The 16943-nt window shown below is 40.8% G+C and overlaps 1 protein-coding gene across 5 annotated transcripts in view; it reads left to right on the forward strand.

The window, feature by feature from the left end:
- The window catches only part of LOC118111049 (paired box protein Pax-7), a 60218-nt gene that overhangs the window by 15599 nt on the left and 27676 nt on the right, over positions 1-16943 (forward strand). For all 5 annotated transcript variants that reach the window (XM_047340375.1, XM_035159328.2, XM_047340376.1 and 2 more), the window contains 2 exons: positions 13048-13247; positions 16408-16573. In XM_047340375.1, coding sequence (XP_047196331.1) covers positions 13048-13247; positions 16408-16573 — 366 coding nt within the window. The remainder of the gene's footprint in view (positions 1-13047; positions 13248-16407; positions 16574-16943) is intronic.

The raw sequence follows: 16943 nt of genomic DNA on the forward strand, positions 1-16943 counted from the left end.
AACAGCCTCTTTTGTCAGGAAGAGGTAGTTTTGCACTAATAAATTCATCATTGTTGAGCAACTGGTCAGAGCCTATGAAGCAAAACTGAAAGGAGTGTAATTATATTGGAACCAAAAATTATTTTCAAAATACCCCACAATTAGTTTCATGTAACAACCTCAGAGCTCTGTCAGTCTTTGGCCCATTTCTTTAGTAAAAGTGGAAACAGTAATGTCAGTATTCTCCACCAGAATCAACAATGTCGTTTTACAACAGCCACTCAGTGCAGAACATGGCTCATCTATCTGCTCCTCCAAATACCTCACTTTCACATCTAGCAAGGCCAAACCTTGTTGACGATGTATAATCTCTTCATAGAAGAGAATAGTTTTAAAGGCACAATGTAAAGTAAAAATCTCTACATTGGGAACAAAAGTATTTTGGCTTCACATTATTTTTACCACCCTAACCCTATTTTTTTTTTTTACCTCAAATGGTCCTAAAAGATAATACACACAAAAAAAGTCCTACAAAGCTGATTCTATGTTATTTATTACATAAGTTTAAAGGGTCACATTAATGAAAAGTTCTCTATCATATTAAGTAAATGTAAAAAAATCTAATAACTTGGAAGTTATTTGAGTAAATAAAGTTACACTTATACATACAATTTACATAAACTTTATATGGAATTATAATACATAAAGTCAGCGTTTTAGGACACTTTTTTTAGTGTACAGTACAGGATCTACTTCAAAATGTAGGTTTTTTTTGTTGGCCCATGCCCCATCTCTCTGACAGATCAACACACACATGTGCTGCCAAAAGTATCTATTCTGGTGTGTGGTGTCCCAGGTGGGGACTTTCTCTGGGGGGACAGTTACAACCTCTGTATTTCTAGAATTACAGTTCTATTTTCATAAAGACATAAAGAGAGTGAATTAGAGGAGAGATTGTTTGCATCTCCACTGACTTTATAAAGCTCATTTTTATCAGCAGAGTTGGACAGTGGAGTCTGGTAGCATAGCATTGTGGGGTTGCAGTAATTTCAACACATTTTTTTATGTAGAAAATATTATTAGCAGCCATATGGTTTATTCTTAAAACATATCTGCAGCATTGAAAAACATTTCAGTAATTTTTGTGTGTAAATTTGATCTGAATCAAGCCCCTTAATGATGCTAAAGCTAAATGAGTCACATGTCACTATGTGTTGTCCCCTTATGGTTGTAAGTCTACTCTACAGGGCTCTTTTCATTAACAACGCAATAAACAAATTAATCTGAGGGGTATATTTCATAATGTAAATTTACCCAATGTGTTATTTTATTTACATTGTGTACCTTGTGTCTTGAGAAGCTACCTCCATTGCAACCACTGCTTATCAGTTTCCTACATTTTCACCCTGCTATCAGAATTATCCTATTGAGGAAGAGCGATTATTATATCACAATCAAACTAAAGCACTTGGAATCAATTGACTGTTTCAATTGATTCCATTTTAGATTTTTCAAGTTAAATAAAAGCCTGACTCTGAGGGACACAGCAGGCTTTGTGATCTCAGTGCACATTCTGAAAAACATAATAGGGTGGTAATTTGGTGATAAATGACTCTCCCTGGAACAGGAAAATTGAATTACAGCTATCGCTATTAAGTAATCAGAATGTCCATAATTGTTTAATTAGACTTGTTTTTTAGAGGGAGACTGTGTGTGTGTGTGTGTGTGTGTGTGTGTGTGTAGTTGCTGCACATGATGCCAGCGATCTGAGCGTGGATGTGTTTCTATATAATCGTATTCACTCTGTAACAAAACCAGGCTGTTGTGTAAAACCAAAGCGTACTGTTTGTTATTTATACCACAGCACATTTGCAAACCCCCTCTCTCTCTCTGTGTGTGTGAGGAGCTGCACCATGCTCCCATTCTCCTGATAAGACGTAGCATGCCAATCGAGGGATCTGCTTGAGACAAAGATGAAGTCCAGGTTTAGCCCCTCTATCGGCTCTAGGCGTCTGTCTCATTACCATAATCTCTGCTATGTGGCTGACCCTCCTGATCCACCGGCCTGTCAAACTTTATTCTACTCCATCCTGGGATCCTTATTGTGCTGCCATCCAAAGCAAGTGTGAGGCTGCTGCTACCATGTGATACCAAACCACCAGTGCAGCTCAGTTTGTCAGTGCAGCTGCCCGCACACTGCCGGCAACATTAGACCGGTTGTGCACTGTCATTTACACAACCAATCATTTTGAGCTTCATGGCTGGCTTTGCTTTTCTAATCTGCTCTCATGTTACCCAATTTTTTTTTATAGTCTCCACTATGGAAAAGCAACCCCAAGGGCAAAACTCATATAAGTGAAAATTATGCAGAAACACAAATTCTCACAAACCTGTGCAAATAAAACCAAAACTAACTACATGGAACTTTTAATAAAAAAAAGGTATGACTATGTACCAGTGAATCTGATATCTTAAATATAGCTAATTCATATGCATATGTTTTGATGTTCATACGTGTGTTGTGTAGTCCTTATAGTAATGAAATTATTTAATGAACAGCTCTCACATTTCACATAACATTGTCATGATGCTCCTGCAGGGAGCGTATTATGAAGTGATGTATGAACCAAACATACTGAATTATGCTGGCCTACTTCTCGAAAATGAAATACACAAACATAATAACTGACACATTTGATACTGTGCATTGTTAGTATCATTAAATAATGTAATTTTAGGCTAACATGTGACTTTCTCATTCAAAAACAGATTTTATTTAGATTTTCAAAATATCTGTTGCTGTATTTTGGACACTTTAACAAATAATTCACATCTAGAACAAAGTAGATATATAAATCAGATAAAATGATTATGGTCTCCTTGGTGTATATACTCTAAGTGTAGGCTACATAATTCAATTAAGTGATTTAGCATGAGAGCTTGTAAATGTCTGCACCTTTCCACACTTGTATTTAAGGTTGGGAACCGAAACTCTGTTCCAAATTAGAACCAAATCCAAAATGCCAAGTACAGGGCACCCGTAAAAAAAAATGCAAGGATGACGTATGTATCTGCCAGGACCTGCATATGTGACTACGTCATGCACTACGCAACACCCTGTCCATTTGTTTAGACGCGACCTAGCATGCATGGCTAACGTGGCTAAGATGAGCGGCGATAAACGTGTGGCTTCACTTTTAAAAAGACAACGACGACAAAGCAAAGTGCAATGCATGTGGGAAGCTCACCAAACATTTAAGGCAGCAAGACTGTAAAGTGTTTAATGTCCTGCGGTCTCCGAGCCCGAGTATGTCATCTTCAGCTAGTGCGAGTAGCACCTCGCTAGCACCTCCAGTAGAGCTCGGGAGAGCGAGCTGCGATGGTTGTGTGGGTTTTCTTTTGTAATGTTGCCTCTCTACCACAAGGCGTTACCTTTGCTGCCCCGGTGTAACATGAAGCACAGGTACTGTGCATTGGTCCAGTCCAATAAAGATATTTTTGTCATCTAAACATTTTACCTCTTTTTTTTACCATTTTGGAATCGAAATGGGGAATCGTTAAGAACCGGAATCAATAAGCAGAATCAGAATCAATACAATTTAAATGATACCCAACCCTACTTGTATTGGAGGCAAACACTGTTTGATGTCAACTCTTCTGCAGTGTGAGTTTGTTGGCTGCTGATGTCACTCCTAAAACTGCCATAAGATGATTCAAAAGAAAGAACGAAGGCAAACAAAAAATAACAAGCCTCAAAGCAGATTGTTTCAGGTGGAGGCCAAATTCATGTGTGTGGGCTGACAGAGACAGAGAGGAAGACAGAAAATACTGTGAGGCGAGGAAGCCCCATTTTCACTCATATCCCTCCCTCTCCTCCACCTCTGCCCCTCTCCTCCCCAAAATCCAGCAGCATGTGGAGGGAAAACAAATAGAGTCCATCCCATTGCAGCTGCACCCCGAGGATTGGTGATACCTTTTGGAAACTGATCCCACCCTACTGCAGCCGCCTCAAGTGTTGTCACGCTGAGTTAGTGCCAAATTGCTCTGCAAGCTAACACCATCACCCCCAACCCCCACCCGACAATGCCTGCACCAACCTACCAGCAACAAACAAGACATAGATTGTATATATAAATATATATACAGTATTTTTTTTACATTGGTGTATAGGAAAACAAATCTTTGCATGCTAAAAGAATTGAGTTAATTAATGCAGCAGCGTGTCCTGCGGCCACATGTAATCCATTGAGAATTCTCTAGTGGGAGCTTTCAAGGGGTGCAGCTAGGGGGGAATACAAAAAGATATTCTCCCTGAGTCTCTTCCAGTGGCCTGTAATGGGAGCCTTGCACTAATCCTATAATTCCTTGTTTAATTAAACTACAGAGCCGACCCTCTAGTTGTCTCAGCCAGTTTGACAGGGCTTTTCTTTCCTTCCTTCACCAGCACATGACCGACGTCTGTAGTGAATAAAATACATGCATAAAGATAAACTAATACACGGTAGAAGAATATCCATGTCCGCCCTCTACTTTTCACTGTCAACAACCCAGAATGCACTGCACCCAAACACCTTCATATTACACATATTTACAACAAATACTGGACTTCACATTCGCAAAACTGTGTTCCTCTGAAGACCCCTTCACTGTACAAACAGATTTTATATGCCCCTGATCCATGAAAAGCTAAGTCCGCTATTCAGGTCCACTATACTGTATGTCACATATTTGAAATTTAGCCAAAAATATGTTTTTTCCATGCTGTATGCTTTTCTTCACCACCATATTTTTATTGTTGTTGTTTTTAAACTTTAAAATAGTGGCGTATAGTGATTCAGTGGCGTAAGAATTAGCAGCAAGAAGAAAAAGTGCCCTTTTGACAAGAAGTCATGTCAAGACTGATGAAAATCAACCGACGAAGAATGACAACTGCCAGGACTGCTAGCCAAACAACAGAGTCACCATCAACAGGTGAGAAGCCCAAGGCTTTGATTTGCAAGGTGACTCTAACTTTAACGACATAAAGGAAGAGAAACTCTCCAAGTTCACAGAGACTTTGGAAAGAATATACAGGATGTTGGAAAGCCAGTAGAGCTGGAGCAGGAGGGTTAACTTTTGTGTTCTTAATCTGAAAGAAGGCACGGAGGGAAAACGCACTTTGCTTGGCTTAGAAGCGCAACGGAGGTTGGGGCCGCGGGTCGTATGTCCCTGCCCAGTGATTATCATACTTCACAACACCAGGGATAAACCGATGATAATGGCAGCATTGAGGGTGACGCCTAATCTGGAGTATGAAGGACAGCAGATCTTCATACATCAAGACTTATATTCTGTGGTTCGAGAGAGGCAGCAGGCCTTCAACGATATGTGTGTCAGGCTCTGATAGACAAGGGCATCCGCTTTAACATGCGCTTTAACAAGCGCTTCCCGGCTACACTGATTGTGAACCAAAACGAGACTGTTGTGGAACACTAAGTTTGAAACACAGACATGCAGAACATTTTCTCAACACACTTGAATAAAGTCGGACAGGAGACGCTGTGACTTTCGTCTTGTTTGATCTGGCAGATTACACGGACACGGCTCCTTAGACTCTACTATTAAGATGGCGCTGTGGATGGCAGCCTCGGTACTGCGCTCTCTGGTACTTTTTCTGTTTTTGTTTATTTGTTTCGTTTCCAGCTGTTCCTCTCTGATCACATTCAGCAGGGAGGAACCTTTAAACATCGGACAATCCACTGGTCAAACCTTTTTACCGCTTTTCATTGAACCGGGAAGTTTTACAGAGCATTTAGTTGGAGAAGCAGCGGCTCTCTATGGGATTTGCCGGAAACGCTGACGGGGGAAGCGAGCAGGTGTGCTCGTTAATCTGCGAGAGCGTGGATCTCGAACTGCACTCCCGTCAATCCATCTGGCGAATGTCCACTATCTGGCCAACACGATGGATGAACTGCTGCCCCTAAACAGACCAAACACAGACTTTTGCAGATCCGCCGCCCTGTGTTTCACTGAAACCTGGCTTGGTGAGCACATCCCGGACAGCACACTACATCTGCCGGGCTTCCAACTCCTCCGAGCAGACCGCGTAACGGCGCTATCGGGAAAAACTAAGGGAGGCGGAATCTGCTTCTACATTAACGAAGGTTTGTGTACAGATGTCACAGTCTTAAAGAAATCATTCAGCCCTCACTTAGAAACCCTCTTCATAAACTGTAAACCATTTTATTCACCGCAGGAGTTTTGCTCATTTATTTTGGTTGGTGTTTACATCCCACCTCAGGTCTGTGTTAGTGAGGCGCTACAACACCTGGCTGACCAGATAACTAAAATGGAGCACAAACATGTAGACTTCCTGCTTATTGTTCTTGGGGACTTTAACAGAGCAAACCTCAGTAAAGAACTGCCAAAATGCAGACAGCACATTAAGTGTCCCACCAGCGACAAAAACACACTTGACCACTGCTACACTCTAATAAAGGACACCTATGGATCTGTCCCCACGTGCAGCTTTGGGACTCTCTGATCATTGTCTGGTTCATCTTCTCCCATCCTACAGGCAGAAACTAAAGTCTGCAAAGCCTGTGTTCAAGACTGTGAGGAGATGGACCAAAGAAGCAAAGCTGGAGTTACAGGCCTGCTTTGACTGCACTGATTGGACTGTTTTTGAGGCTGCTGCTATAGACCTGGATGAGCTCACCGACACTGTGACATTGTACATCAGTTTTTGTGAGGACATGTGTGTGTTGACTAAAACCTTCTGCACATACAACAACAATAAACCCTGGTTCACTGCAAAACTCAGGAAGCTCCGTCAGGCCAAGGAGGAGGCCTACAGAAGTGGGGACAGCATCCTGTACAACCAGGCCAGAAACACACTGACAAAGGAGATCAGAGTAGCAAAGAGGAGCTACACTGAAAAGTTGGAAAACGGTTTTCAGCCAACGACCCGGCGTCAGTGTGGAGAGGCCTGAAGGACCTCGCCAACTACAGGAGACCATCCCCCCACACTGTTTACAATCATCAACTGGCTGAAGACCTGAATGTGTTCTACTGCAGGTTTGATAAGACCACTTTCACATCCCCCAACTGCTCTGACATCAAACCACCACCTCCACCCCCTGCCACCTCCTCACCTCTCCCAACCGACCCCCCACCTGCCTTGAGGATCTGCGAAGAGGATGTGAGTCTGGTCTTTCACAGACAGCAGATCAGGAAGGCACCAGGCCCAGACGGTGTGTCACCCTCCTGCGTGAAAGTCTGTGCTGACCAGCTTGCCCCCATCTTCACGCAGATCTTCAACTGATCACTGGAGCTGTGTGAAGTCCCCTCCTGCTTCAAACACTCCACCATCATCCTAGTCCCCAAGGAATCCTCCATCACAGGATTAAATGACTACAGCCCCGTCGCCCTGATGTCTGTGGTCATGAAATCATCACAGGCCCCCTGCTGGACCCCCTGCAGTTTGCCTACTGGGCTAACAGGTCGGTGGATGATGCAATCAACATGGGACTGCACTACATGCTGCAACACCTCGACTCCCCAGGGACATACGCAAGGGTAAGCCTTACCTGCTGCCTCCTATCTGTCAGGAAATTAGTGATCAACTGACAGGTGGAGGCTGGCACAGAGAGCTGGGAGAGTTTGGGAAAGATCACATCCAGCACCCGGAATATCAGCACCGGCGCCCCCCAGGGATGTGTGGTCTGGTCTTCTCCCTCCACACTCTGTAAAACTCCTGAAGTTCACAGACGACACAGCGGTCATCGGCCTCATGGGGACAGTGATGAGCCTGCGTACAGACGGGAGATTGAACAGCTGGCCCTCTGTTGTGGTCAGAACAATCTGGAGCTGAACAAGCTCAAAACTGGAGGAGCCCCCCTACACTGAAAAAACAGAGTCAAATTCCTTGTATGTGTACACGTACATGGCCAATAAAGCTGATTCTGATTTGATTCTGTTTGTTTTTGTTATAGCAGCTATCCTGTCTTGAGAGAACACTTCAACATAAGATATTTAAAGGCGTAAATGGTGACCTGGCTCTAATATGTTTTTTCTTTTTCAAAATATGTAGTGTGATATAGTCACCTCTTTAAAATGCTCACTCTAATATCTTAATAATTAATGAGTGGCCTCTTTTGTGGTTGATAATATCAGCTGTAGAAGCTTTATGTTGATAGGTGGCCAGAATAATAACAGGCAGGTAATAACGTTAGGTTGTGGGAGCGGGATATGGAGGGGAAACTCCTTTTAAATGGTCTGTATTTATATAGCGCTTTTCTAGTCTTGATGACCACTCAAAGTGCTTTTCAGTACAGTTTGCCATTCACACATTCACACACACATTCATACAGTGTATCTAGGTGAATTTCTATGAGGGGAAATTCAGGGTGTCCAAGGACACTTCGGCATACAGATGGGGAAGACTGTGATTGAACTGCTGACGTTCTGGTTGGAGGACGAGCGCTCTACCGCTCAAATATAACTGTATTGTAGTATATTCGTTATAATGGTTCACTTCTGTTTGGTCTGGATCATTTTTATTTGATGGCTGACCAATCAGCAACTTAATGAGTAACAGAAAAAATCACACACACTCTCGCCCAAGGGCACAAGCAGACTCGACGTTCACATCGCTACGTCTGAATTGCTGAATATTTGAATTTTGTCAAAGAATGGAGCTGTCTGTTGCCATCCTGTCTGATACCATGACCTGAATGACTGATAATCTTCACAGACATCCTGGTAATACATTTGAGACCATGCAGGGACAGTTCCTGGTCTGTCTGCCCACCCCCCCATAATCTTTATAAGAATGGTTGTTATATTGAAAATAATAAGAGTGGCATTTATATATATATATATAATGATATTATCAATTATAGCAGCACCAGTTAATAATAATAATAATACTAACAACAGACAGTGAGAGTGAGAGAGAGAGAGAGAGAGATCTCGAACAGTGATTTGTTTAACCATCAGTAGTAGGTTTATTGTGTTCAGATTTGTTTTTAAAGACAGAAATGTGAAATATGGCTCATGAGGACATCTGGTCCCATGTCCCAGCTGATGTGTTTTTATCTGTAATTTGACATCATACCACAGTCTAGATTAACATACACTATATATCAAATTATAAATACTCTCCAATCCTGGTAAGAATTTAGTAGCTTCATTGGAAAGGGATATCTGCATGTATATAATGTAGATAATATGTAGATAATCTCCCATGGCTCCTCATGAACATCAGTGTGGACACATTGTGTGTGAGTGAAATCAGCTGTGCAGTAAATGTTTTGGGACTATTTTCAGCCTGCCAGTGTGCTTGTCTGGGCTGCCCTCGGGCAAACAGTGCAAGAATGGTGTTACACACATCACCAAGGTGGTCTGGAGAGATTAGCACCCCTCATTACACTGCACCTCTCAGTAATGTGCCCTGGGGGATGCTGGGATCTGCAGGTTTTGATATAGAACTGTACTTATCAGTCAAAAGAAAAGTGTTCTGTCATATAAATAACCACACAAAGAAATCATTGGAGATTGTAGCATACGAAGCACCGTTTGATCCTCCTCCATCTGATCCCTCTGTATGTGTCGAAAGTTGTGAACATGTCTATTGCTTCTCGCTGTGCCACACAATGTCACATCTATCTCTACCTCTCTCTCTCTCTCTCTCTCTCACTATGACTGTTGTATTATACTTTAGTGTAAGATAGGTGTACCTAATTGACTCCTAACAGAGTTTATATGAATATAATGTAGATATAATGAATGAAATGTATCTCATTTGCAAATTAATATGTTTGACATTTTTTAAGCCAATAACAGGATGTTCTGCAGCAATAACAACCTCTCAATTTGTGTATCAAAAACAGAGGAATAGATTATAGAACTACAATTCAGATCTCATACCTTCTGAATGTTGATTAACAATCCAATGGAGTGGTATCAGGGGCGAATCTTTTCATCTTACTGGGAAGGTTTTTTACCTGTTGCGCATTGTCCCTTTGTTTTAGCTCATTGTGTGTGAAAGAGAGATATACAGACAGACAGAGAGAGAGAGAGAGAGAGAGAGAGAGAGAGAGAGAGAGAGAGAGAGAGAGAGAGAGAGAGAGAGAGAGAGAGAGAGAGAGAGACTACGGCCCATCAACTGAAGTTCTTTACGTGAACTTTTAATATAACAACAGCCTTTGTGAGGTGTCTGCTGGGATCACTGTATTTCAAAAGTAGTCATATGTACTCAAATAAATACTAGTACTCTACTGTATAGAGGAGCGGCATTTCCGCTCCTCAAAATAAAACAACTTTTTATAACTAACGAATGGATTCAGTGAGCAGAAATGCAGGAGTGCTTTTATTTTAAGAAACGGATACAGAAAGTGTTGCAAACATTTAGGTTTTTTCACATATTCAACAGACAGTAAAGATTTGTCTTCAGTAATATTTGACAGAGCATTAAAACTGTGTTTCAGACCTGCAATCTGTCAAAGTTTAAGAATGCTTTATTTTGTGTTTATAATAAGCCAACATACATTCAGTACACAATGTATAACTATTTATTAATATCCTTGCTTAAATTGGTACAGAATGCCTCATTAAGAGATGCTATCTATGTTCATCCTCAGCTGCCAAATTCTGTACTCACATGCAAAATCAAGCTCTCTCTAGGGATTTCAAATCTAACCATGGAAAAGTAAATCTTTTAACTCTAAATTAAGATCAGCTCTCAACAGTGTGACACCTGAGAAATCCAAAACGAAATCACAGACTAAACTAATGCCATGGAAAAATGACTGAATACGTCTGCTGAAGAGGAAATGCTGTAGAGCTGAGAGAATGTGGAGAAAAAGCTAATTAACAAGCCACAGAGATCGCTCCTCATCTAACAAAGCTCTGAATACACATGTCCTGCTTCACAATCAGGTATCTTTCCAGATGCACTTCAAACCGCTCTGGTAAAGCCCCTTCTTAAAAAAGCAAATCTTGATTCCTCTATGCTGAACAACTACAGACTCATTTCCAACCTGCCCTAGTTCAATCAGGATAAACTTAAAATTAACACTTTAACAACATTTATTGACATGTGCACAGAAAGTGATGTGAAAGTTATAGTCTATTGGAGTTTTAGACCCCTATGTGATGTCATCAGGATTAGATGGGGGTAAAGCAGAACGTAGTACAGTAATTCCCCCCGAGGTCTAGACACTGGTGGTGGTTGAGGATCCAGATAAGGTGATGATGATTCTGCAGAAGACAGGAGGAGATTGGGGTGGAGGTGGGTTTTTGAGCATCACTGAATGACAGCTGACCACGGAAAGGGATTTAAAGTTTGACAGCAGGCACATGATTGGCTGTAAGAGACTTTGGCACAATCTGATTGGCCATTTAGAAACGCCCACAGTGAGCTGATCAATAACCATAGAGAGAGTGAGAGATTTGAGATTGTTTGAATGGGGGTAAAGTCTTCCTGCCTGAACTTTGAAAATTCTCGAAAAGGCCAAATCTAAACAGTTGGATGAGTTCCTACATATGAACCGTATACACAACTGATTTCAGTCTTAGAAAGGGACCAAAATAGCACTGGTCAGAATAATAAATGAGTGTAGACTGAGCACAGATAATAAAAATGCATCTATCCTGATGCTGCTCGACTTATCTGCTGCATTTGACACAGTAGATCACAAGATTATTTTACACAGACTAGAAAGTTGGATTGGTATCAAAGGCACAGCTCTAAACTGGTTCAAAACATACCTTACTGGCAGAACAGTTGACTCGTTTTTATTCTTTCTCGCCTGGACTACTGTAATGCACTATATTCAGAATTACCCAAAAAATCCATTGACCAACTCCAGCTTGTACAAAATTCAGCAGCCAGGGTTTTAATGAGAAATAGGAAGAGATCACATTACTCTGGTTTTAGCATCTTTCCACTGGGTTCCAGTATCACTGAGGACTGATTTTAAAATTGTTTTACTTGTTTTTAAGTCTCTTAATGGTACAGCACCCTCATACACCCTGAATGTTTATTGGAGTATGTTCCAAAACCTTCCCCAAGTCCTTCTACCACAGGCTTGCTCAATATCCCCAAAACGAAGTACAAAAAGCTTGGGGGGGGGCTACTTCTGTTGATAGTTTTAACATAACAACTGAATACCTATTTCTATGATCTTGCTTTTAATTAATTTGAATAAAAATAACACCAAATAACACCTTTTTTAACACCATTGTCTTTATTCTATATTTTTGTACTTCTTTTTATACCTTTTGCTTTTTTTATTAGTTTTTAGTTTTTTATCCCAAGTCTTTGTTTTATTGCTAACGTATTAGGGTTAGGTCCAGACCCCCCTGTCCACCCAGGAAAGCCGCCCCTGAGTGGTATGACGTTTTACTTTAAAGGGAATGATAAACAGTTTGAAAAGGTCACCAAATCAAAGGATGTGTTTATGGTGTTACAACTGGCTCATGGGCCGCAACAAAGGATGGAGATGCACTCTGCATTCTGTTCTCACAAACATTTATTAAAGAAAATGCAAATAATTAACATGGTATATGGGGCGGCTGTGGCTCAGAGGTTAGAGCGGTCGTACTCTAACCAAAAGGTTAGAGGTCGGCAATTCGATCCCAGTCTTCCCTAGTTTGCATGCCAAAGTGTCCTTGGGCAAGATACTGAATCCCAAATTGCCCCTTCTCTTAGAGAAAATGCTGCACATAGATGCACTGTATGAATGTGCGTGTGAAAGGGTGAATGTAAAACTGTATTGTAAAGCCCTTTGAATGGTCATCAGGACTAGAACAGCGCTATATAAATACGGACCATTACCATTTACTATTTATGTGGTAGTTGGGATTCAGTAGTGAATGTGAGTGCCTGGTTGAAAAAAATCATGGTGTGGAGCATGTTGTGAGTGCGAACAAATATAATACAAAGGCAGCATACAGGCTGGTACTGGCACACTGGTGTCAGGGTAGGTGGGTTTAAGTAACTGGTAACACACATTAATTACATCATTATATGTTCACAGCTAAAATCATGCTGACATAATATGCCCCTTCCATGTGTTTGTCCAGGCAGTCGGATGGATGAAGTGTCTGATGTAGAGTCGGAGCCTGACCTCCCTCTGAAGAGGAAGCAGCGCAGGAGTCGCACCACGTTCACAGCGGAGCAGCTGGAGGAGCTGGAGAAGGCTTTCGAAAGAACCCACTACCCTGACATCTATACCAGGGAAGAGCTGGCCCAGAGGACCAAATTGACTGAGGCCAGGGTCCAGGTAACACTGTGACATCCATCCATCAATCCATCCATAATGTTGCCTGTGTCATCTGTGCGATTGTTTGACAATTCGTGCTCTAACAGCAAAGGCTTTGTCACTCTCTGGTAACAAAATGTGACCAACAGGAAAAGCTCCATCCACTGATCCATAAGGGGTTGATAAATCATTGCTGTAATTTAGGGTGAGGCGATATATGATTTAAAAGTGATAAGTAGAATTTCTTAATCAATGCACAATGTAAAAGGCAGTCAGTGTATGTTGGCAGCTACAAGAGTAATGTCACTATGGCTTTGTGCCAGCTAACATTTGAGAAGCAATGTTCTGTAGCATGTCAAGATAGTGAAGGAGACTTGACCTGCTTGACTGAAATTATTTGTACATGTACATGATGTCACATTATTGTGATACCTTACAGACCATCTAGCATTCACCCAAACTGGACATTCATCCAACACTCTGCCCTCTCAGCTAAGGAAACTGTTTTGACAGTTCCAGTGTCCCAGTAAATCTCGGGAAAGTACTGTGGAGCTCTGACAACAGCTGTTCAGCAGTGGGGTTGGGGCGCATTCCTCAAGCATGTCTCACTCCCTAACATCTTGGCTGTAGTCTGTTTTTCCCACCACTTTAAAGCGCACTTCTCACTGAAACATTCATAGCAGATCAAGAGTCTGGGCTGTCTCATGGGAGCTTTAATCCACAGCCGCAAAATGGATCAATCAAGAGACAGTAAAACAGAGACAGTGAGAAACCAGTGAGGCTTGAAACCAGTGCACTGAACATTTAACCTGCAGACACTGGTCATCATACATTCCCTGATGCTGGTTTCAGTCAGATATTTATAAAAAGAAACAGGTAATCTAAACTTGCCAAGCCTGGTCTTGAGTCAAGGTCCACGTTCCCCCTTGTTCTTGAGCTATTAATCCTATCAAATGGTCGCCAGTGTGTTAGAGTTGGCCAGTCAAGTGCAAGGACTAAAGGACATGATTTTGCTAGTTTTCAAATACTGATTGTTAATAGAATACATGTAGAGAGCAGTGGCAAGTAAATGTAAAAAAAACGGGCTTGGCACTGATTCTCGAAGGGAACTTAAAACCTGAATGATTGCACAAATCTCTTACTGTGCAAGATGGTTGTGATAAGGTCGTGGTTGCAGTCTGTGTCAAACTGTAGCATTTCACATTTAAAGCTTGTCAGATGGGGTGTTGAATGTTGTGCTTTGATTTAAACAAAAGAAATATGCAAGCAGAGACATGCCATCAACCTGCAACACTCTCATCTTGTGAAAATGTCAGTAGTGGAATGTGAAGTGGAAGTACTTCACTCAGGTCATATTTAAGGTACTTGTACCTGAATAAGGAATTTTCTTTTCATGCTACTACATTCAGATATTGTTCTTTTATTATTTCACTACAATGATTAATATTATTATTGACATTTGGCTGTACTTGTACATTTACAATAGAGACCTTTTATTCTATTATTTAACAGGTTTAAATTAATGAGGAGCTTTTAGAAAACGATGCTTTGTTGAAAATGAAATTTCCTAACAGTAAGTGCAGCACAAGTTAATAGGATTTTATCATTGCATTGTATTAACCATTCAATGCTGCCAAACACTGTATGTGTCTGCAAACAGAAGAATACCCCATTGAAATGTATTTTTGATAATTTTTAAAGGTTTGGACTATGTGTGACTTACTTAACATCTGTGCACCTACCTATTTCAAAAAAGAAATATATATTTTTTATATTTTCATGGATGGAGCTAAACACAATGGTTCCGCAGTGTAAATAGCCTATTTTCCGTTTGCTACACTAACAAGTTTTAGGTCTACTAAGACTATGGGATAATACATAATTAATAAGTATATTCATATCTTTACTTGTTAAATTTTGCAGCAAATTCCCAACACACACACACACACACACACACACACACACACACACACACACACACACACACACACACACACAGTCCTATCATTGCTCTACAGAAGGAATTGGACTGGTGAGTTGATCAGACTCTACTTGTTCTGCCTTTTTTACAGAAGTACCTCTGGGCAACAACACCTGTTCTAATTATTTGAGTCTCCTGTACAGAAATAGGAGTCCAAATGATGTTCTCCACTTGAAAGGCATATTTTCATTTGCTCCAAATGAAAAAGGCTGATTCCTGGAGAAAGTGAGCGGGTAGAGAGCTGGAGGCAACACAGATTCGTGCAACGACTCTGGATGTTTGCTATGTGCATGTATTAACTCGTGAGTGATATTGTATGGATTGATTCAAATAGCATAAATGAAAAAGAATCCCGTACCTGTATTTCGTAATGTGGGACAGTGTGTGTGAGGAGCACACGGTGCAACAGAGACACATCCGGGCTGTGTAAGTGTGATTTCTGCAGAGTGCCAGGCTGAAAGTTGCTCAGAGCGTCTGACTTTTCGTTAGCATAAATTAAGAACTTGGAAATAAGTGCACCGCTGAGTTGAGATGAACACAGTTCAGCTTTTGGCTGTAAACGCACCTTTGTCATTTCACAATCTGCCTGATTTGGCTCACATTACTGGACTTGAAAGTAGATTTGTCTGTGCTTTTTTCAAACCCTTAAAAATATTTCACTACAAATAAGTGATGCTGCATTGGAGGCTAATACTTTATAGTTTATGTCAATTACATTTAAACATTTGAGACCTGAACTCTTGACTGTCTTTAATATGATTCTAGGTAGGAGGTCATGTGACCAGGTAATCAACTCACATCTGTAAAACCATGTTGAGCTATCAGCTACTGCTGTTATCTTTCATATCGAGACTGTCTATCCACTCTGTTACATATTCCATATGTGCAGGTCTTTTGGTTTTATTGCTAACATGTTCTTACTGATCTCTTATTTTGTGTCTTTGATTTTATTGATTTTATTGTCAAGCACTTTGAGCAGCATTTTATGTATGAAAGGTGCTGTATAAAAAAATGTATTATTATTATTACGCTGTATACATATTCATTTCACAATTACAATACAAATCTGTCCCTGCAGAGGAGAGTTTTCACTGAGACAATGACAAACTATGTGACACTGTCACTGTATGTCACTGTCAGCTCATTTATAATTATTAAAATGACTAAGATGAGTGACTCATGCTTTCGTTTTCTTTTTAGGTCTGGTTCAGCAATCGAAGAGCCAGATGGCGAAAACAAGCAGGAGCCAATCAGCTAGCAGCATTCAACCATCTGTTGCCAGGTGGATTTCCTCCTACAGGGATGCCAACACTTCAGACTTACCAGCTTCCAGAGTCTAGCTACCAAACCAACACTCTGTCTCAAGGTAGAGCACATAACACTTTGACACTGGTTATATGAGTGACAAATAAAAATGTTGAAAAGGTGTTGCTCCTTGTTATAGTGTGTAAAGTGTGTGGGACTCGTGAACTAGTGAAAAATATGGGCTGGAAGCTATGCACTGTTGATTTGTATCTTGGTGGACTATATTTTTTACAGGCTACATATTGTAAATAAAGAAGGTTCTGGTTCTGGACTGTTTAATACTCATTACATTATTAAACTCATGGAAATGGTTGGTTCAGATTCCTGAAATTTACGATCATAGAGAAGATGTTCCATGATGTTGGATTTTGTAAACAACAAAATGGTTTATTCATAATGAACAGTAGTGTTGCAAATGATAAATGATAGCA

The sequence above is a fragment of the Hippoglossus stenolepis genome, chromosome 6 (assembly GCF_022539355.2).
Source record: "Hippoglossus stenolepis isolate QCI-W04-F060 chromosome 6, HSTE1.2, whole genome shotgun sequence".
Taxonomy (NCBI): Eukaryota; Metazoa; Chordata; class Actinopteri; order Pleuronectiformes; family Pleuronectidae; genus Hippoglossus; species Hippoglossus stenolepis.